At 35.2% G+C, this 26752-nt stretch overlaps 1 protein-coding gene across 6 annotated transcripts in view; it reads left to right on the top strand.

Annotated features, from left to right (window-relative positions):
- The window catches only part of SEMA3C (semaphorin 3C), a 187291-nt gene that overhangs the window by 76942 nt on the left and 83597 nt on the right, over positions 1-26752 (top strand). For 5 of the 6 annotated variants that reach the window (XM_032642654.1, XM_032642659.1, XM_032642657.1 and 2 more), the window contains 3 exons: positions 17195-17355; positions 18598-18660; positions 26207-26326. In XM_032642654.1, coding sequence (XP_032498545.1) covers positions 17195-17355; positions 18598-18660; positions 26207-26326 — 344 coding nt within the window. The remainder of the gene's footprint in view (positions 1-17194; positions 17356-18597; positions 18661-26206; positions 26327-26752) is intronic. The other variant, XM_032642658.1, reaches the window with a different exon arrangement.

Genomic DNA, 26752 nt, shown 5'->3' on the forward strand with positions numbered 1-26752 from the left:
AGAAGACCCTCTGAATAAGTGTTTTTGGAAGGAACTATTTTTATTCCTGTAAATTTTTATTTTTAATAAACAATTCACATATCTCTTATGTGTATTAAAATTTTTAAACCACTACTACATTCAGGGAAAATTAAAGGAGACCAAGTTCTCCTGCCGAGTATTCTTATCCTCCTTGAATTACCAGAGAACATGGACTTTGGGTCATACAGACTTACATTCAAAACTTGAGAAAGTTACCCAAGATTCATCCAAAATTTTTTTCCGTATGTTTAATGCAGAAAACAGTAGGACCAGTTAATAGGATTGTTGTGAGGACTAAGTGAAACAGTGTAAACTTTTCTTAGTAAATTGGGTACTTTGCACGTTCTCAATAGATAGTAGGTAGCGTGAGTGGTAAGTTAAGAAAGGCAGACTGGAAAAAGATCAAGAAAAATTGTATTCTACAAAAATCATTTACTTTTGTGTTGGAATCTGAGAACTGTTTTTGCTAGAATTTTGAAACATTATAACATTTTATTGGTGCACAGATTGCACTTCAATACAAATTAGATGTTAATTCAACAAACTTTATTTAGTAGGATTAACTCAGAAAATAACTGCAGAGTAATGCCCCAAAGCTATGACAGTGCACAAATACCCTGTTTAAAATTGAAACTCCAGTCTTAGCACAGAAACTAACAGCTATGAGTGATAGCTATTTTGCTCCAGATGCTTTACACCTATTTTCTCTTTCAGTTAGCACAATTGTCCCCTGAGATAGGTATTCTTATTCCATCATTCAGGTGGGGACACTCAGGCACTAATAATTTAAGTTACTTACCTAAAGCCATGTAGTTAGATGCAGTGCCAAAATTTGAGTATAGATGTCTCTGTCTCCAAACACCAGTCTTTATTCCAGAAAAATGCAGAGAAAAAACAGAGTTTTATGTTAATTATCTGTATATCTTAGGTTAAAACTATTTTGAGACTTGACTTGTACTAACTTGAATTAATTTTCCACTTGGATGTTAAAAGACAATCTTGGTTGTTTTTACGTTCATTATTTATGAGTAATTAAGGTTGCAAAGTTTTAAAATTAGGGAAGTACAACTTGTATGTCTTTGATGAGATAAACCAAAGGCAAATGCCTAACTAAAACCTGTTTATCCACTCCTCTAGTTTTAGAGCGTAAAGTGGCTTGTTTGACTGTCTTGCTAAGTCACTTGAATTGTGTAATGTGAAATCCCTCAAATAACATCATTCCAACTATCTACACCTGTCATTTTGCCTAATAAAACGTGTTTTGCTTTTTGAGATTCAGGGATAAAAATGGCTATAAGTCAGTAGAATGAAACTTCCCTCTACATTAAACAGGCGACCGTGAGCTGTTAATACTCAGGTCAAACTTTTGGTTTTTAATAGCTTGTCACTTCCTTGTTTAAGTGTGCCTTATTTCCACCAAAAGATTTTACTTGTACCCTGAAAATTAAAGAGACAGCCTTGGCTAATTCTTACCTGATGGAAGCAACAGCATTTTGTAAAATGAATAAGCTTTGAGTCCATATTCTGCTATTCTCCTTGAAGTGCCTGCAGGAATGATAAATATTATGTCCCAGAGCAAAAGCAGAAAAGTACAACAATGATCTTCTAGTTTGAAAAATTGAGTGAGGCTGCATCTACTCCTTCTCAAAATGGGATCACGTTAAATTTGGAAACAAATGGATTCCCAATCTAGGATGAAGTAAAGAGAAACCTCTTACATATACATTGAAAAGCCATTGTATATACGATGAGTCTTGGGCTTTTCAAAGTTGCAGGAAACATGATTGGATCCTTTGTGCTTCTCTTGAAAAGAATCAAAGTGCAGCTCTATTACTATGTAGAGGCACACTCCCAAGGACTGTTTAAAAATCTCCTCTCCAGCAGCTGAGCACTGCAGTCACTGACCTTGTATTTTAGACAGTGTTAGGGGAGAGAGAAACAAGAAAAAAAGAGAAAAGGGAGCTTCTGCGTTGAATGAATGATGAATGTGTTTAAAGTGAAATGAACATGTCTCCACTGTCCTCTACATTTTCCCAAATGTGTTTCTTTGTTTTGAAGCCAAAAGCAGTAACTTGGCTAAACAGTGAGTCATGTTGAATTAAATAATATTTAGATAAAATAACTGTCTCTTTAGGAAAACATCTCTATATTTCTTTTTTCATAAAGTCTGGTTCTTTAGATTTGAGATTTTGTGGTATACAGTTTATTGTAATTTTTTCCTGTGTGCAAATGAAAATGGGTTTAAAGATGCATCAAGTGAAAGCAAAGTTCAAGAATTTTGGTAGTGGGAGGAGCTGGATTGTCAATTTCCAAATACTCTGTTTTACTGGAAGTTGTGGGTGGTCTTCCATCATTCTGAAAGAATCTAGAGATAGAAAAATTTTGGCAATACATAGCTGTTTTCCAGTTAGTGATAATTGGTATTTCTTTCCTTGTCTAGTTCAACATTTTGTTATATGTAGTGCAACCAGATTCTGGTATGAGAATATATTTAAATCATAGAGGTCTGTAGAGAAAGTTTGCGCAGCCTGATTCTTGATTAAAGAGTAATTACAGTTCTGTAAACTGACAGAATGTTGAATTGAGCCATCAGTATTATCGGTTTCTTATTTCTAATTTAACACATCATGAAGAAGAATGTTAATAAGTTGAATTTTTTCCAAGACTTCTGTCCATGCATCTATGCGGGCATCTTATAGTTTAGTTATACAAAATGTTTTATTCTACTTTATTCACTTAATATTGTGTCATAAAATAATCTCACTCTTGAAAATTCTTTAATAGTAGAATAGTCTTTGTAAAACTTGCAAGTTATCATGTAATGTGCTTTTTCAGATTTTTTCATTGGTGCCCCAAGCAACTTTGAAAAAATTCAAGCACTTTGGTTTGATATACAAGGAATTTGCATCTTTACAGGTTACTTGTGTGACAACCGAGAAGTTTGCATTTTTGCGTGTTGGTTGATTCCCTGATTCTGCCCACCCAAATCCTCTTTCTTATCAACTCTGAAAACTTCTAAATATATTTGAATCTTTCATCTCAGTGTTTCGACACAAACTCTTTCTTCTCCCTGGAAAATGCTTATCTCTTTATTAAGTCATGTTTATCCTTCAGGTCACAGCTTATATGACACTCACAGAAGCTTTTTCTGACCCCTGATGTAAAGCAGCTGCCCTTGCTTGAAGCACTTATCTTGTCTTTTACCATACTTTGTGCATTTATTTCTGTGTATTAATTTAATAGAGTGGCTCAACTAAGATTTGTTGAATGAAGAAATAAGGTCAAGTGCTTCCTTCTTTTTAAGATTTTCTTGTTATTTCCAGAAAGACTTAATCTTCCTTCCTCAATGTCCCCTTAATTTCCTGAGTCATCTTCTTGTACTGCAATTGTTTGTGTACCTCTATCGATGACTATCCATTTTGAAGGGAAACACCAAGAATTTTCATCTTTTAACTGGCCTCTGGCTCATTTACTATCTATTGAATGATTGAATAAATATATACCTCAAAGAATATTTTAATTTTGTGAAGAGCCTGCTGTATTTTTTTAAAATGTAAGCTTTATATCATAGGGAACTGGCATGAAGGGTCAGAGAACTTTATGGGGGTGAGATGGGACAAGAGACCTCACTCAGCACAAGGTATCTCCTACTACTCTTGCTCTAATCAAGTTTGCTAACTAGAAGTTCCCACTGGAGGGCCACAGGTATCCAAAGAAAGTTTTATTGAAAGCATAGAAAATCAATAAATAGTATAAATGTTGTGATAGACAAGTGTTAAATGCTACTATAAGAATCTTTCCATATGATGGTTTGTGTGGGGAATGGTTCACATTGGGGATTAGAGTGGGGGAGTGGGGTCTATTGTATTCTCTCTGCCCTGGGATTTTTCTGGTGTGTTACAAAATGTGAGCTCTTCACCTCTCCCCACTGCAAACAGCTGAGTCTGAGGTATTGTCTCCTTACCTACTGTTCTTACCTTGGACCCACTGTTTTTGAATAACTTGCCCCAAAGCAGCTTTTCCAGAAGTGTCAAGAGCTCTAGAAAGGAGGTGTCAGATGAAGTGTTTCCTCCTCCACAAGTTTATCTCCCTTGTTTACATCTTAAGTGGACACTCTTAAGCTGCAGTCTTCCTGACAGTAGGAATGTCACTGGTAATGACAGCTCAGCTCATCCATGCTATCCTCTACAGCTTAGCAATAGGTTCAGATTTGGTTCTACTTTCCAGAAGTTACTTCCTTCTAATTTAAAGACTCTCAAGACATCTTAGCTATCCCCTAATTGTATATTCTCCATATTCTGAGATAGACTCCAGCCACCATTTGCCACATACATGGAGCCAAAGATTGGAATCTAACATCTTTTTTTTTTTAGAATTTTTTTTAATTTTATTCTTTTTAATTGAATTTTATTGAAGTATAGTTGGTTTACAATGTTGTGTTAATTTCAGGTATACAGCAGAGTGATTCACTTTTGGTTTTGATTGCATTTTGTTTGGTTTTTGGCCGTGCCTCATGGCATGCAGAATCTTAGTTCCCTCACCAGGGATGGAACCCATATCCCCTGCAGTGGAAGAACGAAGTCCTACCACTGGACCACCAGGGAATTCCTGGCATCTAACATCTTTGAAGCCAGCTTTCATGTCTCCCAAGTAAGCTTAGAGGAAGGGAAGTCAGAATTTATAATTCTCTGGTTGATTGAATCACACAACACAAATGGAATGTGCTTTAGGTAGGGAGAAAAAAAGCTTTGGTTTTTGGTTTAGCCTCTTTTCCAGAAAGGACACAGTTGTATTACTGTGTATTACATATTGCTAAGATAGATTTTTAGAGAGTTCCTTTCTTCTTATCATTTTTATAGTAATATGAAGTATTACATTAGCTTTACAGATATTTTACAATAGTAGATAAAACTTATAAACAGTTAAAAAGGAATTATTTTCATGGACATTTTTATTGCTGCAGGGAACATTGGAGATCATTCTGGTTAATAAATAATCTCATTCCTCCTTTTATTTTGTAGATGTAAGACTTAAGGTGGGGGGAAATAGAAGGGGGGGAGTGATTGAGTGAATGGGGGCAAACGAAGCCCTGTATCAACAAATGATGAAACAAGAACTTCAGCCCCAGTTGGCTCATTCCAAAACTGGGCCTTTCTCCCCATACACCTTACCTTTTAATAGTAATAAATTATTATCATAAAAACCTTAATTTAAAAAATTGGATAGCATTTTTTTTCTCACTTTATTGGTTCATGCTCATAATTTATTTTTTGAATCTTATTTATTTTATATACAGCAGGTTCTTACTAGTTATCTATTTTATACATATTAGTGTACATATGTCAATCCCAATCTCCCAATTCATCCCACCACCACCAAACCTGCCACCACTTTCCCCCACTGGTGTCCGTACGTTTGTTCTCTACATCTGTGTCTCTGTTTCTGCCCTGCAAACCAGTTCCTCTGTACGATTTGTCTAGGTTCCACATATATGCGTTAATATATGATATTTGTTTTTCTCTTTCTGACTTACTTCACTCTGTATGACAGTCTCTAGATCCATCCATGTCTCTACAAATGACCCAATTTCGTTCCTTTTTATGGCTGAGTAATATTGCATTGTATATATGTACCACGTCGTTATCCATTCGTCTGTCAATAGGCTTTTAGGTTGCTTCCATGACCTGGCTATTGTAAATAGTGCTACAGTGAACATTGGGGTGCGTGTGTCTTTTTGAATTATGGTTTCCCAGTAGTGGGATTGCTGGGTCATATGGTAATTCTATTTTTAGTTTTCTAAGGAACCTCCATACTGTTCTCCATAGTGGCTGTATCGATTTACATTCCCACCAACAGTGCAAGAGAGTTCCCTTTTCTCCACACCATCTCCGTTTCTTATTTGTAGATTTTCTGATGATGCCCATTCTAACTGCTGTGAGGTGATACCTCACTGTAGTTTTGATATGCATTTCTCTAATAATTAGTGACGTTCAGCAGCTTTTCATGTGGTTCTTGGCCATCTGTATGTCTTCTTTGGAGAAATGTCTAGGTCTTCTGCCCATTTTTTGATTGAGTTGTTTGTTTTTTTAATACTGAGCTGCATGACCTGTTTATATATTTTGGAGATTAATCCTTTGTCCGTTGATTCATTTGCAAATATTTTCTCCCATTCTGAGGGTTGTCTTTTCATCTTGTTTATGGTTTCCTTTGCTTTGCAAAAGCTTTTAAGTTTCATTAGGTCCCATTTGTTTATTTTTGTTTTTATTTCCATTACTCTAGGAGGTGGATCAAAAAAGATCTTGCTGTGATTTATGTCAAAGAGTGTTCTTCCTATGTTTTCCTCTAAGAGTTTTATAGTGTCCGGTCTTACATTTAGGTCTCTAATCCATTTTGAGTTTATTTTTGTGTATGGTGTGAGGGAGTGTTCTAATTTCATTCTTTTACATGTAGCTATCCAGTTTTCCCAGCACCACTTATTGAAGAGACTGCCTTTTCTCCATTGTATATCCTTGCCTCCTTTGTCATGGATTAGTTGACCATAGGTGCGTGGGTTTATTTCTGGGCTTTCTATCCTGTTCCATTGATCTATATTTCTGTTTTTGTGCCAGTACCATATTGTCTTGATTACTGTAGCTTTGTAGTATAGTCTGAAGTCAGGGAGTTTGATTCCTCCAGCTCAGTTTTTTTTCCCTCAAGCATTCTTTGGCTATTTGGGGTCTTCTGTGTCTCCATACAAATTTTAAGATTTTTTGTTCTAATTCTGTAAAAAATGCCACTGGTAATTTGATAGGGATTGCATTGAATATGTAGGTTGCTTTGGTTAGTATAGTCGTTTTCACAATATTGATTCTTCTAATCCAAGAACATGGTATATCTCTCCATCTGTTTGTGTCATTTTTGATTTCTTTCATCAGTGTCTTATAGTTTTCTGAGTACAGATCTTTTACCTCCTTAGTTAGGTTTATTCCTAGGTATTTTATTCTTTTTGTTGCAATGGTGAATGGGAGTGTTTTCTTAATTTCTCTTTCTGATCTTCCATTATTAGTGTATAGGAATGCAAGAGATTTCTGTGCATTAATTTTGTATCCTGCAACTTTACCAAATTCATTGATTAGCTCTAGTAGTTTTCTGGTGGCATCTTTAGGATTCTCTAATTGTAGTATCATGTCGTCTGCAAACAGTGACAGTTTTACTTCTTTTACAATTTGTATTCCTTTTATTTCTTCTTCTTCTCTGATTGCCGTGGCTAGGACTTCCAAAACTATGTTGACTAATAGTGGTGGGAGTGGACATCTTTGTGTTATTCCTGATCTTAGAGGAAATGCTTTCAGTTTTTCACCATTGAGAATGCTGTTTGCTGTGGGTTTGTCATATATGGTCTTTATTATGCTGAGGTAGTTTCCCTCTATGCCCACTTTCTGGAGAGTTTTTATCATAACTGGGTGTTGAATTTTGTCAAAAGCTTTTTCTGCATTTATGGAGATGATCATATGGTTTTTATTCTTCAGTTTGTTTACATGGTTTATCACATTGATTGATTTGCATATTTTGAAGAATCCTTGCCTCCCTGGGATAAATCCCATTTGATCATGGTGTATGATCTTTTTAGTGTGTTGTTGGATTCTGTTTGCTAGTATTTTGTTGAAGATTTTTGCCTCTATATTCATCAGTGATATTGGTCTGCAATTTTCTTTTTTTGTAGCATCTTTGTCTGATTTTGGTATCAGGATGATGGTGGCCTCATAGAATGAGTTTGAGAGGGTTCCTTCCTCTGCAATTTTTTGGAAGAGTTTGAGAAGGATGGGTGTTAGCTCTTCTCTAAATGTTTGATAAAATTCACCTGTGAAGCCATCCGGTCCTGGACATTTGTGTTTTGGAAGATTTTCAATCACAGTTTCAATTTCATTACTTGTGATTGGCCTGTTCATATTTTCTATTTCTTCCTGGTTCAGTCTTGGAAGGTTATACCTTTCTAAGAATGTGTCCATTTCTTCCAGGTTGTCCATTTTATTGGCATAGAGTTGCTTGTAGTACTCTCTTATGATGCTTTGTATTTCTGTTGTGTCCATTGTAACTTCTTTTTCATTTCTAATTTTATTGATTTGAATCCTCTCCCTGTTTTTCTTGATGAGTCTGGCTAAAGGTTTATCAATTTTGTTTATCTTCCCAGAGAACCAGCTTTTAGTTTTATTGATCTTTGCTATTGTTTTCTTTGGTTCTACTTCATTTATTTCTGCTCTGATCTTTATGATTTCTTTCCTTCTACTAACTTTGGGTTTTGTTTGTTCTTCTTTCTCTAGTTCCTTTAGGTGTAAGGTTAGACTGTTTATTTGAGATTTCTCTTGTTTCTTGAGATAGGCTTGTATTGCTATAAACTTCCCTCTTAGAATTGCTTTTGCTTCATCCCATACGTTTTGGATCATCATGTTTTCATTGTCATTTGTCTCCAGGTATTTTTTTATTTCCTCTTTGATTTCTTCAGTGATCTCTTTGTTGTTTAGTAACGTATTGTTTAACCTCCATCTGTTTGTGTTTTTTATGTCTTTTTTCCCTGTAATTGATTTCTAATCTTATAGTGTTGTGGTCGGAAGAGATGCTTGATATAATTTCAGTTTTCTTAAATTTACCAAGGCTTGATTTGTGACCCAAGATGAGATCTATCCTGGAGAATGTTCCATGTGCACTTGAGAAGAAAGTGTAATCTGCTGTTTTTGGATGGAATGTCCTATAAACATCAATTAAATCTATCTGGTCTACTGTGTCATTTAAAGCTTGTGTTTCCTTATTGGTTTTGTGTCTGGATGATCTGTCCATTGGTGTAATTGAGGTGTTAAAGTCCCCCACTATTATTGTGTTACTGTCGATTTCCTCTTTTATAGCTGTTAGCAGTTGTATTGAGGTGCTCCTACGTTGGGTACATATATTTTTTTAATTGTTATATCTTCTTCTTGGGTTGATCCCTTGATCATTATGTAGTGTCCTTCCTTGTCTCTTGTAACATTCTTTATTTTAAAGTCTATTTTATCTGATATGAGTATTGCTACTCCAGCTTTCTTTTGATTTCATTTGCATGGAATATCTTTTTCCATCCCCTCACTTTCAGTCTATATGTGTCCCTAGGTCTGATATGGGTCTCTTCCAGACAGCATATATATGGGTCTTGTTTTTGTATCCATTCAGTGAGACTGTGTCTTTTGGTTGGAGCATTTAATCCCTTCATGTTTAAGGTAATTATTGATATGTATGTTCCTATTACCATTTTCGTAATTGATATGGGTTTGTTTTTGTAGGTCCTTTTCTCCTCTTTTGTTTCCCATTTAGAGAAGTTCCTTTAGCATTTGTTGTAGAACTGGTTTGGTGGTGCTGAATTCTCTTAGCTTTTGCTTGTCTGTAAACTTTTGATTTCTCCATCAAACCTGAATGAGATCCTTGCCGGGTAGAGTAATGCTGGTTGTAGGTTCTTCCCTTTCATCACTTTAAATGTATTGTGCCACTCCCTTCCGGCTTGTAGAGTTTCTGCTGAGAAATCAGCTGTTAACCTTATGGGAGTTCCTTTGTATGTTATTTGTCATTTTTCCCTTGCTGCATTCAATAATTTTTCTTTGTCATTAATTTTTGTCAGTTTGATTACTGTGTGTTGCGGTGTGTTTCTCCTTGGGTTTATGCTGCCTGGCACCCTCTGTTCTTCCTGGACTTGGGTGGCTATTTCCCTTCCCATGTTAGGGAAGTTTGCAACTATAATCTCTTCAAATATTTTCTCTGGTCATTTCTCTCTCTCTTCTCCTTCTGGGACCCCTATAAAGTGAATGTTGTTGCGTTTAATGTTGTCCCAGAAGTCTCCTTGGCTGTCTTCATTTCTTTTCATTCTTTTTTCTTTATTCCGTCCTGTGGCAGTGAATTCCACCATTCTGTCTTCCTGGTCAGTTATCCGTTCTTCTGCCTCAGTTACCCAGCTGTTGATCCCTTCTAGTGTATTTTTCATTTCAGTTCTTGTATTGTTCATCTCTGTTTGTTCTTTAATTCTTCTAGGTCTTTGTTAAACATTTCCTGCATCTTCTCAATCTTTTCCTCCATCTTTTTCCGAGGTCCTGGATCATCTTCACTATCATCATTCTGAATTCTTTTTCTGCAAGGTTGCCTATCTCCACCTCATTTAGTTGTTTTTCTGGGGTTTTATCTTGTTCCTTCATCTAGTACCAAGTCCTCTGCCTTTTCATTTTGTCTATCTTTCTGTGAATGTGGTTTTCTTTCCACACGCTGCAGAATTGTAGTTCTTCTTGTTTCTGCTCTCTGCCCTCTGGTGGATCCATGCTCATAATTTTTAATTCACTAAAATTAAAAGGTCATAAAACTCAATATAACAGAATAAAGGGAAAGAGTGTGAACGAACAAAGAACTTTGTCTCATATTTTGAGGCAGTTTCAGATGCAAAACTATACAGAAAACAGTGTGGGCCTTAGCAAGTCATACAGTATAGTCCCCCACCCCCCAATCCATGGCATTTTAAACCATTTCAAATCATCTTTCAGGCAGCCTTTAAGAGAAGAGAAAATTCAAAGGGAAATCGAGCAAATCTCAGCAGATCTGAGACCTGACATCAAGAGACCTGATCAACAAAGTCTTTATGAAGCAGTCCAATTTAAATTACATCGAAATTACTGCTTGAGTTATGAGTAGGAGTTAGAAAAAGGTAGGAAGAGTCCTCTCAGCAAGAGGAATAAAATGTAGAAAGACCCTAAGGCAGAAAGGAGGAAGGCAAGTTTCAAGATGTGAAAAGGTCAGAAGGGTGAGAACACAAACAAAATATCCAAATAGTGATGATTGAGATTTTCTAGTGAGGTCATCTTGAGCCAGATTATAGCAGGCCTCAAAGGCCATGTTAAGAATTTTGGATTTTGTTCTAAAAGTAATGGAAAATCATTCAAGACAGGAAGAGAAAGCTTAAAATTAGAATAATCATTTAAACCATGAATCTTTTGAGAGTGTAAAGGGGACACTATTGATAATTACACTGGTAAAACAGCCCAAAGCTGGGCTGTTTGTGGCAAGCCAGGATGAGAATCATCTTTAAAAGCTCTTATATATTGGTTAATTTGCCCTCTGATGCAGTGCCTGGGAGATACATACTGTATTCACTGTTGTCCTTCCCTGGCCAGACTCACTGAATAGAACTGTTTTCCTTTTTCTTTCTTTCATCCATTTGGCAGTTTGCTTCCACTTAGCCAATCATGCCCATCCATCAAAAACATAGAAAATGTGGAACCATTTACCTCTTACATGAAGCTATATCTGACTCTCTGATCTCACTCTCATGCAGCTTTTCTTGGACTTGATCTGATGATTTAATGAGAAGAGCATCACTGAGAATTTGATTATTCTCAAGTTGTTTGGAGTATGTTCTCCTCTCCCCACCCCACCTCACCCCCTGCTCCTCAAATTGGCAAAGAAAAAATTTGAGAGACTGAGGCATTTCTTATACTATATTTGGCACTGCACAGACTCATGGGCAGGTCAAGAACATAGTAAAAACCCAATAAATAAGTGTTTAAATTGTCCGTCTTATTTGAAAAACAAAAGGGTGTCTGATAGAGTTCACAGATTAAGGAACCCACCTTGCTTTGAATCCTGGCTCTAGCCTCTTCTTTTCTTTCCTATGTGATCTTGGTTAGATTGCTCAAATGAACTGAATTTTAGTTTCCTTAAATGTGGAACAGGAATGATATTAAAGCCTAACAAAGAGGTTTTAAATGCAAATTAAACAGGTGTTTTAAGCACCTAGAACAGTTACTCCTGCTGTTAGACCCACAAGTGGTAGCTATTTGGGTCTATTATTTTTGAGCAAATGTGCTTTTACTACATTCCTTCTGGTGTCTCTTTGCCTTAGGAATTAGGAACTGCAGTGTCAGCCTGCTGAAGTTTCACTGGTCTTATCTTTATCTGCCTGTTTGTCCTAAAGGGATAGGTGAAGTTCAGTTTCTAAGCCACTTTCAAGATAGTGAGCCTCAGGGAGAGGATGGGTCATTTAAGCCCACTCTACTTAAAATTCTTCTGAGATAAGACATTCAGGAGAGGAAATTATCCTGTCAGTAGCAATGTCTCCAAAGTAAAAGACATGCTAAGGATTTACTTTAAAATCTGTAGGTGTGCATTCTGCCAGAGGGAGAGCTGAGGTTTATGGTGAGGAAACTGTCATGGTGGGCTTAGCCAAACAAAATAACAGAATGTAAGTCAAGATTTGGAATTGTCGTAGGGGCCTTGTATGTTCATATTAGTGTCCTGTTTTGTGAGCAGATGTCTAGCCTGCCTTGATAAGGGCTTAATAAAGATGTATTGAATATATAAATTAATAACATATCGGGGTACATGTGTCCTTTTGAATTATGGTTTTCTCAGGGTAAAAGCCCAGTAGTGGGATTCCTGGGTCATATAGTAGTTCTATTTTTAGTTTTTTTAAGGAACCTCCATACTGTTCTCCATAGTGGCTGTATCAACTTACATTGGCACCAACAGTGCAAGAGGGTTCCCTTTTCTCCACAGCCTCTGAGGCACACTCACTCACTTGGTTATTCCTGCACTCCTTCCACACGTCTATTCTGAGTAGCTGCTCTGTGACAGGGCCCATGACATTAACATCCCTTGATTTCCAAACCATGCTTTCTCTCTCTGTGACAACCTTCACAGCAGGGGCCCAGGAGATGGGACAGTCTTCAGATGTGGTAGACACTTGGTCTTCATTAATTTTGCTATTTAATAAATAGTGTCTGATGGCAGAAGATGACCTTGTTGCTTTCCTGCTTTGTAGCTTCCCAAGGCTCACAAATGTCCTTAGAACAAAGTAGAAGCCTCTTATGTTGGTACTCAAAGCCTTTGTGATAGGGATCCTGCCTCTCCAATATTTTCCAGAACTTCTTAACTCATCTTGTGGTCCCTAAAAATAAAATATTGAAGTAATGCCAAAAAAAATTTAATTAATTAATAGCACATCATGAACTTTAAATATAATTAATAAGCCACCATTGCATATGCTTCTCATAAAGAGACCCCTGGGGATTGATTTTCAATCAAGTAATCTTTTGCTTGTTTTTGAAACTTATAAAAGTCCAAAGATAATATAGTATTCTGAGGGAATGTGTTCCCTAATCAGTAGTTTAACAGATATATATTATTCATAAAAGAGAACTCTAGACTCTCCACCTTCCTCCACCAAGATCACATTTTCGAGCACATTAATAAGTTCTCACTGACTTAGTCACCTCAGAAATCTTAAGATCACTAACAGAGAACAAAGGTTAATTCTTAATATGGTTAGGGATAGAGTGTTAATTACAGACAATATATTCTGTATATTAAACTATGTTGTAATTGCTATAGCAGTGTGTTGACTATATTCAAGTGGTCCCAGAAGCTTATGTTGCGAGGGTTTATATTTGGGGGGAACTTATTTTTCTCCCAGCCCTGGTTAAATTCTCAAGGCTCACAATAGTTTCCATACAAAGGTAAGCCCATGTCAGTACATGAATTTCAGGTAAGCATATAATGCTACAAATTTTCCCTCAGGGAACACTGCCATGGAAGACATTACAGTAATTTTCCACCCTAGAACGCTACAATAATGTGGATTTCAGGATAGAAGCATGTAGTATTTTTTTTAATACTGTTTCCCAGGAGATTTTCCCAAGGATTTAGAGACCTACACTGCCCTTTGTGGGGCCGCTGCATTTTCTAATACTGCATACTCTCAAAGTTCCTTCTCAGTCAGTTGAGCATGTCCGGAGAAATAGCTCAACTAGCTGTACCTCCAATGCTGTGAAAAGAATGACATAATTATTAAGATGTAAAGAAATGTAGGACAGTGCCATTCTGTGACTTGTTTAGATGAGAGACCAATAATTGTGAGTTCCTTCTCTCACTATAGCCAAATCATTAAATCAGTCATTTTCTCTAACTGTAGCCAAATTATTGAATCATTCATTGACTTAAGTTGCATCTGCATTAAACCAAAAATGATGGATTATTCAGTCATTCTCTTTATAGATAAAAATCCTGGATGCTTTGAACTCATCTCTTTATTCTTTAAGAAAAAAAAAAGGTTCTTTTTGATTTTTTTGTTTTTCCCAAGCCCCAGAGTTCAGCTATGGCTAACTACCAGCAATTTAAATAGCTTTTTAAAAAAATAGCCTTAGCTTCTAGGCTTCTAACAGAGGCACTTCTAAAGTAAATCTTCCTTGGTTAACAGCTGTCAGCTATCAATGAGCTATAGGTAATTAAATTTGAAGATAGCTTGATGGCCCAGAAAAAGAGATAAAATCCTTGGACCAGAAAGGTCTTAAGTTAATGCAGTTATTGCTCCCTCTGGTATTTGAATTAATGCAAGAAATTGATTACTTTCTAACGAAACAGGTAAAGAAGAGAACTGCCATTGTTTGTTACTTGCAAGTAAAATTTAGTTGAGACTGTTTTCCGAGCCCAGTTCACACTCTTGGTTTTATTTCAATATACATTGGGAAGAGAAGGCAAAAAAAAAAAAAAAAAAATTTTTTTTTTTTTAAATAGCCAGACTAAACAAACCATGGTAGAAAGAGTGAGAAGGTGTTAGGTGCTGTGAACACTGGAGAGATATTATCAGATATGATCAGTTAGTAAGGGTTTAAACAACAGGAAATGAAAACCTCAATTCAAAGTGCCTAAAAAAGAGCAAGGATTTTTTTTAAAAAAATCATATATAACAGAAGTAATCCTGTAGTAGAGCAGTTGTAGGGTTAGTGTAGACATTAAATGATTTCTAATAGAACTCAGCATTTTTCCTAAATTTCTGCTTGCCATTCTCAGATAGCAATCTTTTTGGTAGCAGCAACTGCTGAAAGTATTATATGCTCACTTACCAATGTCCAGAGGCAGAAAAAGAAATCACCTCTTTTTTGTGCCATTTTTAAGACCCAAGAAACCTCTTCTAGTAACCTTGCAGAAGGCTTCCCTCTAAGTCTCATCGGCCAGAACTAGTCACATGGTCGTATTTTTAGTCACTCACTTGCTGGGGGATCCACTATGGTTGGCATATGGTTCCCTGCCAACAGGAAAGAGAAAGAAAATGTCTGTTAGACAGAGGGTCAGTAATCTCTCCTGCCAAAAGGAGCACACTGATCTTCTACTGTGTGCTGGTGGAACATCCTTTGAGCTATGTATTAACATAACCAATTTATAGATGAGAAAATCGAAACCTGGGAGAAACAAGGTAGTTTTCCTAAACTAACAGATTAGTAAGTGATGAAACTGGGATTTCAACTCAAAACTGTCTGACTCCAATTCTGTACTCTCTCCACTGCTGCCTGTACATCATGCCTCACTTTGAGTTTCAATTACAGAGATACTCTTTTTGGATCTAATGATCAATGCATCTCTGTGTTTTGCTTTTCACTTTAGACTTACTCTTCCTCAGAGCTTCCTCAGAGCTGTCTACTCTCTGAGCTTCATATCATCCATGAGAAGAACTGGAAATCTCTCCCTGCAGATTTGATATCTTTAATGACAAATTAGTTATCTAATTTTACATGCTTGTGGGACATTTCCACTTTTACTTGAATTTAATCTATCAACACTCAAGTAATGTCTTTACCAAAGAAATTTCCTTTTTGAATCTCTCAAAATTAGTAAAGGCCATGTTCATTTATCCTGTTCTCAGTTTACATCTTTGGAAGATAATTACCTCTTCCTTTTACCCAAAGACCAACTTCATATAAAATCATTCCAAATCCTTTAAGTGACCCTCACGTCAACTCCTCTCTTCCTTTCTATTTCTGGCAAATCAGGTCTTTATCATCATCATATCTGGAAGAGCATCTCTTAGTTTTCCAGTCTCACATGCCCCAAAATTATCCTTCACACCAAATTATTATTCTTAAATATGATTTATTATTTTACTGTCCTGCTCAAATAATTTGAGTAGATTCTACATGTGACAAAAAGAAATATTAAATATATTAATATATATAAATCAGACAATTTAGTTTTCCATATTTTCTCCCTGTGTAAAGAATTGTTCTTCTTACTTGTCTGGCTGAAGCTTGAAGTCTTGTCCCAAGTCATAATAATAGGTAACCCATGTCACTGTGAGACAGGTACTCTTTTAAGCTCTTGATGTATATTAACAATTTAAACCTCACAATACGCCTATGATGTAGGGACCATTATTATCCTGACTTTAAAGATGAAGACACTGGAGTCTAGAGGGACAAAGGCACTGGCCAAGTACATATATAAATGAAACGGTAGAGCCAGCATTCAGACTCCAGTGGCTGCGCCCCAGATGCCACAAACTCAGTCATATTTTACTTCTTTAATCTGTGTATTTCACTGGAGAGTTATTTATTCATGAGGTATTTGTTGAATATCTATTCTGTACCCAACCAGCACCCTACAAATGATGTTTTACAGGAAAATTATGCAGCCATGAATCTCCTCCATTGGATGAAAAGCAAGCTTTATTAAACACCCTGGACTTTAGGCAAAATCAAAGGAGAATGTGTCTTCTCCAACCTTTGAGTGACATTTGTTGCATTTTATATTCTCTCTCATGTTCTGAGCTCTTGGATTTTTTTTCCTACTTCAGCAACAACCTCTGGTCTAGCAGAGGCTAACTTTTTTCCTGAACAACATCCAAGTAATTTATAGAAAAATTTATTAAACTAGTTAGAATTATGTTGAGGAAGTAAGGTAAATATTCAGGGTAGGAAACAACAACCCTAAAATGATGAATGTATTGAAGTCCAACAATAAAATATTAAGAGAGTCTAGGAAGACATTCACACCATCATTGCTTTTGTTTTTTGTTCAATCTAATCACTTGCTATATTTTTTTGGGTGATTTATTTTAGCAAGCTTTGAGCTGATGACAAACAGTAAACAACTGAGTTGAGGTCCTAGCAAAATGTGAATAATTTTGTAATCAAGTAGTACCACTATAAACTTGAACATTGCATTTATGGATTTATTTATGTTTTAATTCAGCATAGAGGAAATAAATTAAAATATCCACTAACATAACTGTTTTAAAATTAATTTATTGTAGGAGGAAAATGTATTTTGACTTTTTTGGTAAATATTTCCATAAGATAATTTTCATTAAAATAATGGAATCAAGATACTCAATTTTCACTTGTGCTATTCACTATTTCAGAGCTTCGAGAAACCAAGACCTCTGAATACTTCAGCCTATCTCACCACCCTTTAGACTACAGGATATTATTAATGGATGAAGATCAGGACCGGATATATGTGGGCAGCAAAGATCACATTCTTTCCTTGAATATTAACAACATAAGTCAAGAACCTTTGAGTGTAAGTTTATCATTTTCATGAGGGCAATGCTAAATTCCTAGGTTTCTTTTTCTTTAAAAGTTTCAAATACAATGAAAAAATTATGTACTTCATTAGAACAATAGAAAATACAGGTCATATATCAATAAATAGTTGGAAATTACTACTTATTTCAAGGACTGAAAATATAATCAATTCATTTCTCCATGTCTAGTTTCATAGTTTTTAGCCATCTAAAACTTGAAGCTAAGTGAGAAAATACTTCCCGTGTATATATACATCGAAAGGGAAAAGGAGAAGCATGGAGTATAGCATGAAAAATAGTCAGATTAAAGGACAGCGTACCTTGTCATCTGTACATAAACCAAGAAGGCCTTGAAAAGAACACAATTATTAAATGCAGTGTTCTTTGAAAAAATGTGGCCTATACAACAGGGATTTGAACTGCATGGCTCCACTTATATGCAGATTCTTTTTGGTTGTAAATACTACAGTACTACATGATACATGGTTGGTTGAATCTTTGGATGTGGAACTGGAATATAGGGTCAGTGTCCCTAACCTCTGAGTTGTTCAAGGGTTAACTATATTTATCATTCTAAGTCACAGCAAGGAAATAAATTGAGCTTCATTAAAGTAAAGAAATAAAAGTAAATTAATTATAAATTTATTACAGGAAGAACACATCTGAATTTATTATTTTAACAATGAGCTACAGGCTGAAAAAAGCTACAGGATAAAAAAAAATCATCTCCATCAGACCTGACCCAAGGCTGCAATGACTTAGCATGCTAGCACAGTATGTCAGAGAGAGAATCTTTATCCAGGTTATTTTAGCTGTTGAAGTACCTAGTTTGCAGTAAATTTACCAGCCCAGCTGTGTAGTTTACCAAAAAAAAACCCCAAGATAGCAGTATAAACATAAATTCATTGTGATATAAGCAGTTGTGAAAAGTGTACTATAAATCAGAGGGAGGGAAATATACATTATATGGTGCACATCAATAATTTCCTTATTTTAAAATTGTACCATTAGTAAATGAGCACATATTATAGAAAGGATTGTTGAAGGAAAAATTCATGGAAGAAACAAAAACATAATTCTTAGAATAAAGTAATAAAATCTTTATTAACTTGAGTTCATAAAATGAAAGAAGAAATTTGAAATATAAATACAGAATTAACTTAAAGAAATCTGTTAGCATAAAGTAAATGAAGAGTACTGAGCTGTCAAATGCAACCTTTATTTTCCTTTCTGAGCAGGTTTTCTGGCCAGCATCTGCAATCAAAGTTGAAGAGTGCAAAATGGCTGGCAAAGATCCCACAGTGAGTGCTTAAAAAAATCCAAAACTTAAATATTTGGTCTTTGAATTCATGTACTTTGAGTGCATCCAAGAATGAGACAAAGGGTATTGGTGTTTTGAATCCTCGGCTGGACACATAGTAAGAAATGTAAATGCAAAGTGATTGGAACTCTTAAACACTGTAACTTAGGAATTCCTGACTGGGTAAAAATTTCCTGCTTTGCTTTCATTATTGAACCCTGACACTTTTCATGATGGATTTCAGTAATAACCCCTGTTCAAAGTGGATCCAACCTGCAGAATTCTCAGCAGGCTGCTGAAATAATGATAACTCAAGTGTCTGGAGTAGCTCCCAGATACCATGTGGGCTTTTCCAAAGAAAGATTCTCGTCAAAAGGGTAGTGGTTAGCCAGCACATTCCAGAAGCATAAATCACCAGTAATGGCTGTTATCTTTGTTAATTAAAAATAACCACAGAAATAAAAATCAAGGCAGATACAAATATCAGTAAATGTTCAGTGTGCAATACTTTTACAAAATGTATTCCATATAAAGAATCAAGGAATAAATCTACATTGATTTCTACAAATGACTTTCTGAAACTGACACATTAAGTTATTCTTGAATATTATAAAAAATACATGGAACAGCTCTTTAATGTGCACAAGTCATTTAATGTTTATAATGAAGCTTAGATGTCATTTCACCTTCTTGTCTCAAACTTCTTCCTTGTGGAAGAAGAAGTATGGAAATGAAACTTTTATATTTTATTGATTCTTAGCAGTACAGGTACAAAGTTCTGAAAAAGCCTGGCTTAAGGCAGGACCACAGCAGACTCTGGAGTGCAGATCTCCGGGTCTCACCAGAGGGCGTTTTGGCAAGAGTGCTGACCAGGAGTGACTCAGCTCAGGGTTTCATTGTTTTAGTTTCATAATTCACCTTAAAAGAGAAAATTTTAAATGGGCAAAAGGAGCTCACAGTAGTATATTTGCTACCCACAGGATCTGTTGGACCACAATCAAAAAGGAAAAAAATCCAGAAAAAATGTGAAAGAAACATTCAAAAGAGTACATTACAATTGCTTTCTAGGGAACCAATAGCAGAATGAAGTATAATGTAGTGGAAAAGGCACTTTTTTTTTGGTCCCCTGAAGTTATGATTTCGATAATTTTGCATGAATTAAACTACTTTCTTTCATCCTCTAATGTAGAGATTTTTCCCATTGATGTTTATGTGATCATGTCTCGTCTTTTCCCACGATTACATCCTGTGGTTGTAATTACTGGATTTAATTGTTCTTTGTTTAAAAAATTTCTGTGTCCCATTCATATAACTGCCACAGGCAGAATATATAGGATTTAGATACCTTTGCACATTCTCTTTCCAAAAATTGTTGTTGATTTTCTGAAGAGTCTTAGCCAAGTCATTTGATTTCTTTCTCCCTTTGGCAAAGTAGAAATGCTCTGTTATTTGCTTTATTATAATTGAACATCATTAGATGAAATCTTCAATACATGCTTATGTTTTCACATAGTTTTGTCATGCTGTAATATCATTCATGGATATCTTTATATTCTGCCACATGGCCAGTCAGAGGTAATTGGTAGTGGGCTCTGTTGTAGTACAGGCAATGCTGTTGGGTCCTGGGAAATAATAATCAAACTAAGTTTCAAATATATGCTCTGTCTATGCAAGAGAAGAGAATGTTGACAAATTCATCTCGCTTACGGCATGTGAGGTACTTACAAACAAGTGTCCTTTAAGCAGGATACCAGGGGCAGAAAAATGATGCTAAATAGAAGTTCTATAGAACAGCATTTTAATTACACTTCTCAATGAAACTAAATATTTAAGAATCTCTTAGCTCTTTTGGAATAAATATCATCTAATTACTTAATATTTCATTTTTTTAAATGCAGGAACAGAATATTTTAATTTGTACAAATCAGTTAATTGAAGTGAAGGAACCAGAGGTATATAAGGTGGAGTTCCTACCTTTAAGAGTCTTCACAATATACTGGGGATGATGAGACATATATGCAATAATTACCAAGTAATACTAGCCAACACTTAATGGAATGGGCCAGGTGCTATTCTAAGTGTTTTGTTTTAATCCTCATGACGATGCTGCAAGATGGACATTATTGTCTTCATCCACATTTTTAAGATAGATAAACTGAATCACTAAGAGAGTAAGGAACTTACCCAAAGCTGCGCTGCCTGCAAGTGGGAGGCCTCTGTCCGACTCAGGCACATATGGCTCTAGATCTTTTTGCTTTTAGTTGATAAAACATGCCACTTCTCTGGGGAGAATATGATAAATGCTGAGAATACACACAAAGACAAAGAAAAAATTCACTGCACCTGGGACATTTAGGAAAGGTTTGATAGATTTGGTGGCGACTATGCTAGGTCTTACATTAGCTTGTCCCCTTATTCTAGTTCAATAATACTGAAATTCAAATAAGTTGTATCCTTTCTCTCTTTCAGCCTTTGGTACAGGCTACATGTGATTCTCTTCTTGTTGAATTATCTTCCCATCTTTTTAACCTGGGAATCATCTACTCATCCTTTCAAATAACAGTGCAGATGTCACCTCTCTGGAGAGTCCTTTCTTGCTACCCAGGACTGGGCTAGCTGCCCCTCCCTGTGCGTTCACCTGAAACACTAGAACTTATTTCACTGCATTTTTAGTGATTGGATCCAGTGCCCATATCTGTATCTAGGCATTTCGTGAAATTTCAACAAGATCTGGAAAAATGGAGATAGAAGCAGTAAGCATGGGAATCTATTCCAAGTACTTTTCTCAGGTTGGGGGTAGGACACAATGGATACTGAGTTATTAATACCTTTAGATTAATAAGTTTATAATAAATTCATTATGCACAATTTTTAAAGGTATATTTTGGTTAAATTAATTTTTTTACTTTTAAATATTATATTAATCTTCTACTAAGAAAAGCATAAACTAGTGACAAATTTTATATTTCTATAACAATTGAAAAAAACCCATAGAATCAAACATCTCTTATTCCTTTAGATTTTTTACTTATATCAAACTTTAAAGTTATAAAAATAATACTCAATTATTAGAAAATAATTCAATATAATTTAAAATTTGATCCCAGGTAATGTGTATCATAATACTATATAATAAACTAATGTTTATCATAATTATCATGGTGGGAATATAGCTTATTGTCTGCCTCAGCTAAGAGAGTATAACTTACCTCCCAATTTCCCTTTTTGCCCCAATTTATTCACATTCCTACATGCTCTATTTATTTCTGAATATTAATATTTTATTCATATGCTAAATAAATTGAGCTTAAACAGTAACACATGCTGTCAAACATATCCAATGAGATAGAGCATAATGAATGTGCTAAGTAAGTACTGTATGAGATCATTGAAAAATTAAGCATGGTTACATATATTTAGACCTATGTGCATTACATACACACAATGTCAAACTTGATTTATTAATTGTAGAATATCAATTTCCCTGTTTCTGTGACCAGAGGATCCTAAACTATTTGAAAACATATTTTCTTTCATTTATTGAAATACCTTGATATATTCCCCAGACCAAGAAGAAAAAAATTAAGAGGTATTTTTTTTTCCATTGCATAGTATGGACCATGAAGAGTCAATATTTTTAAAGCCCTATTAATCTGAGCTCCAGGATATATTATTTTAAATCATCTATTTTAAAATTATATAAATAATACCTGTTAACACAGAAATTTTTGAAGACCTAGAAAAGCATGCAGAAAGCAACAGAAAACAATCTTTTATTAGCTCTCTGACCCTGGAGACTTAACCTCTCTGTGCCTCATTTTTCTTAAATGTGTAATGGGCTACTCATAAAACCTACCTTATTGGGTTATTAAGAGGATTAGTGAATTAATATTTGCAGAGAGCTTAGAACAGTACATAGCACATAGTAAACACACACTGTTAAGTAAATAAAATAAATTATGCTACCCAAACATAATAACTTAAAAATTGGGGGTATATTCTTCCAGCATCTTAGTATATGACATGTATATGTATATAAATAAAATGGTATTACATTCTGCATAATGTTAGCAGCTTGATTTTTCATTTAGCATTTACTTTGAAATAGTTTTAAAAGAGAATTAAGCAATAAAAAGAAAGCATCCATGGTATTGAATTTCACTGATGTCTCATTCCGCAAACCTTTTATGGATGTCTACTGTGGTCAGGACCTGTACTAATCTCTATGCAGGACAAATTCCCTGTCCATTACACAGGGTTTGTACTGACAATTGGAACTGAAAATATAAATGAAAGAATCTAATACCTAACACTGGGTATATTTATTATGTGCCAGACACTGTTCCAAGTGCTTCAGTAGTATACTGCTTACAACAAATATTATCATCACCATTTACAGATAAAAAGATTGAAGCACAGAGAGGCTAAGTAAATATCTCAAGTTCAAATAGCTAGTAACAGATAAAGCCAGAGTTTGAACCCAGGTCATCTGGCTCTGAGATCTGTATACTTAAATTCACTCTCTGCTGCCCATCATGCTATGGCACGATGATAGTCCAGTTCTAATTGCCTCTCTGGTTTCATCACACAATAATCCTCTGTCCTCTCTAGGCACTATTCCCCAACTAAATCCTGCACTATTATGCCTCCAGTTTTTCTGTTCATGCTGTGTTTTCTGTTGGAATGTTCCTTTCTTATGCTTTTGCCTGTCAGAATCTCTAGCTTATTCTGCAAGTTCCAGCTCAAATGACATCCACTCTCAAACCATTACACCCACTTCAGTATTACTCATTTCCTCTTTCTTTCTATAGCACACTTTGAAAGATATAACCCTATTATAGCATCTACTACAGCCTGATGTATTATACTCCCCTTTCTCTGAAAACAGGAATTGAATCTATTCATTTCAGTATTGCTAGCACCATATACAGTGCTTTCACAGAATGAGTTCAGTAAATAAATATTTTCTGGATGGAATTGACACAACTGCAGTGGTCTAGGACAGAAATAATGTGGACAGAAACTAAGCACAATGGAAATGGAAGGGACCTAGAAAATGATTTTCAATAATTAAAGCAACTGATTTATTTTTCCTTTCATGTTTTTCTCTTTGGGGAGGCTTTGGAGGAGCACAGTAAAGCATCATCAGATAGTGTGGGAATTAGTCTTCATGGTGGAGGGTAGCCATGATTCAAGACCCAGAGTTATTTATTAAACCTAGAGCACTTCATTTAACATTTTTGAGGACTCAATTTCCTCATCACTAAAATGGGACTGAATACTTTAATTGGAACATTGCTGTGAGGATTGAAAACAACTAACATCAAAGGATTAAGAGCTCTGTAAATATTAATAATTGTTATAAAAACTTCCCTCTAGCAACTATGGAATTCTCACCCAATGACAAATTATAAAGTGGTTAAAAGTACAAGATTCAATGTAAAACACGTCTGTGTTTGAAAATCTGCTTTACCTGTTTCTAGCTACATGACCTCAGGCGAGTTAACTAAACAAGATCTAAGCTTTTGTTTTCTAAAAGGGGTTGAGTTGAAAAAACTGACTGAATATAAAGTGCCTAAGTACATATAGTTTGCTCAATAAATGTGATCTATAAATGTAAAAAAATCAAACTTCCTGGGAAGTAAAAGGGGTTAAGTATATAAAAGGATTATTCTAATGTCTAGCACATAATAAATTCTCAAAAATATTAGCCATAATAAGCATATATATAACAGATATGTTGATATAAACATATACATGAAACAAGTATAACCTGTATTCGAAATGTAAAGACAGAACCTATTATTAATAGAATTGGAATGAATTTGTGTTTTACGGGAAAATGTTATATGCAGAACCCCAGAATGACTGGACTTGGGTGTGGAAACAATAAGCACAAGTGTCATTGCTCACAGATACCCTTAACATAGGCATACTATATATACACTGTACTTCATCTATGCTTTTTTTCTCCAGAGAAACACATTTCATCTGCAGGTATGTAGTCAATTTCCAGGTACCTCTATAAACAGGTGTCAAGATACAGTGACACTATATATTTAACAAAAATCCTTAATGTCTTAAAATAAAAATAAAGTATATAGTCTGGTCTGTAAGGATAAATTTATTTAACAGGAGAGTTGGTGATTGATGATTTGATAATATAAATCCATAATAGAAATGTATATACAGTTACTACTTATGAAAATAAACATATATTTGCTGGCAAGTAACAATGAGTATAAAAGGGAAAAATGATGAGAAAATATAAAATAATATTGACTTTAAATTCCTATTTTAGAAAAGATTTTTTTTTACTTTTCTAATAATATAAACAATAAATGTGCATTATAATAATTTAGTAAAATACATGGACCTAGAAGAGAAAAAAATATACACTGTATGACCACCCATGGGGAAACTCCTGTTAGATTTTGACATATTTCTTTTTGTTTTTTTTGTTTTTTGTTTTTTTTTTTTGCGGTACGCGGGCCTCTCACTGTTGTGGCCTCTCCCGTTGCGGAGCACAGGCTCCGGACCCGCAGGCTCTGCAGGCCATGGCTCACGGGTCCAGCCGCTCTGCGGCATGTGGGATCTTCCCGGACCGGGGCACGAACCCATGTCCCCTGCATCGGCAGGCGGACTCTCAACCACTGCGCCACCAGGGAAGCCCGACATATTTCTTTATAAAAACTTTTGTCTCTAATTTCTAACATTATTTTTAATAATATTCTTTGCTAGATCAATGACTTTGTGAAGGGAACTACATTCACCCTCAGGCTTGATTAATGTGTAGTCAGCAAAGGATAGTGACCCTGCAAATGTAGAACATGCAATGGTTAATTCAGTCACAGAGATCTGCATTTGGTGCTGACCATGTTTATGTATTTCTGCAAAGTCATAGTCAACTTATAATTACCATATTTTGCATTTCATTGAGTGAATAAATGACAGCCTTTCCAGTGGTTGGACTGGGAACAGGTGAGAAAGGAGTTTTGGGGGAGAGGAGAGTATTTTAGTGTATCAAGAGCAGAGAGATCAGGATTCCATTATTTTTCATGGAAAGCAACAGTGCTGACATTTTGTTTAAGGTTTGCTTTATTCACCAATTATGAAGGCCAATAGTGTTTACAACTGTAACTAATGATAATATGGCCCTTCTATAAACACAAGTTCATTCAAAACATGTTTATATAATATGTGAGGGTGCGTGTGTGTATGTGTAATGTTTTGAGGAAAATTTGAAAAAACAATTTGGTGTACCTTTCAATTTCTAAACTTTCTCAGATAAAGAGTAAGCTCATAAAGTTTCAGAACATAAAAAGGTGCCCAGTATATAAATACTGAAATAGGAGAGACATATCATTTTACTCATTATCTGGTAAACTACCTTCCTCCTAAAATGCACCATGTTCTCTTGTTATCTCCTAACAATAATTAAAAAGTTAGGGCAGAAAGGAAAATGTATAACAAAGTATCACAGTAATACTTAGAAATAGCTATAAAAGTCATTCGGTTACTAACCGCTTATTTACCTGTTGTTTTAGCATGGCTGCGGGAACTTTGTCCGTGTAATTCAGGCTTTCAACCGCACGCATTTGTATGTTTGTGGGAGTGGTGCTTTCAGCCCAGTCTGTACTTATTTGAACAGAGGGAGGAGATCAGAGGTAAGTGTAACAATTTTTCATTCTTAGTTTGATGTTAGTGTCAAAGATTTCTTACAACTGTATTTAACAGTAAAAACTTGGAAATATCATTAATGGCCATAAAAAAAGTTTCAAGCCCTTTAAACACAAAATATATTACATTTGGTTCCTGTCTGCCAGGTTACTTCAAGTGTAGCCTTTTGCCTTCAATTAAATATATATGTTTCTGAATGGAAAAGCTGCAGAAGATAAAGGAAGGAGAATGGTATAATTTCATAATTACTCAGAGCATAAGGTATTGATAATATGTGCTCCAAATTATAGAAATATTGTAGTATAAACTCACTTTCTCAAATCTATTTTAAGTAATTTCTTATTTACATATTTCAAATTTGGTAAATTTTTATGAGGTAGACACCTGTAAGAGATGTATAAAGCAGAACGACA

The sequence above is a fragment of the Phocoena sinus genome, chromosome 9, assembly GCF_008692025.1.
Source record: "Phocoena sinus isolate mPhoSin1 chromosome 9, mPhoSin1.pri, whole genome shotgun sequence".
In the NCBI taxonomy this organism is placed as follows: domain Eukaryota; kingdom Metazoa; phylum Chordata; class Mammalia; order Artiodactyla; family Phocoenidae; genus Phocoena; species Phocoena sinus.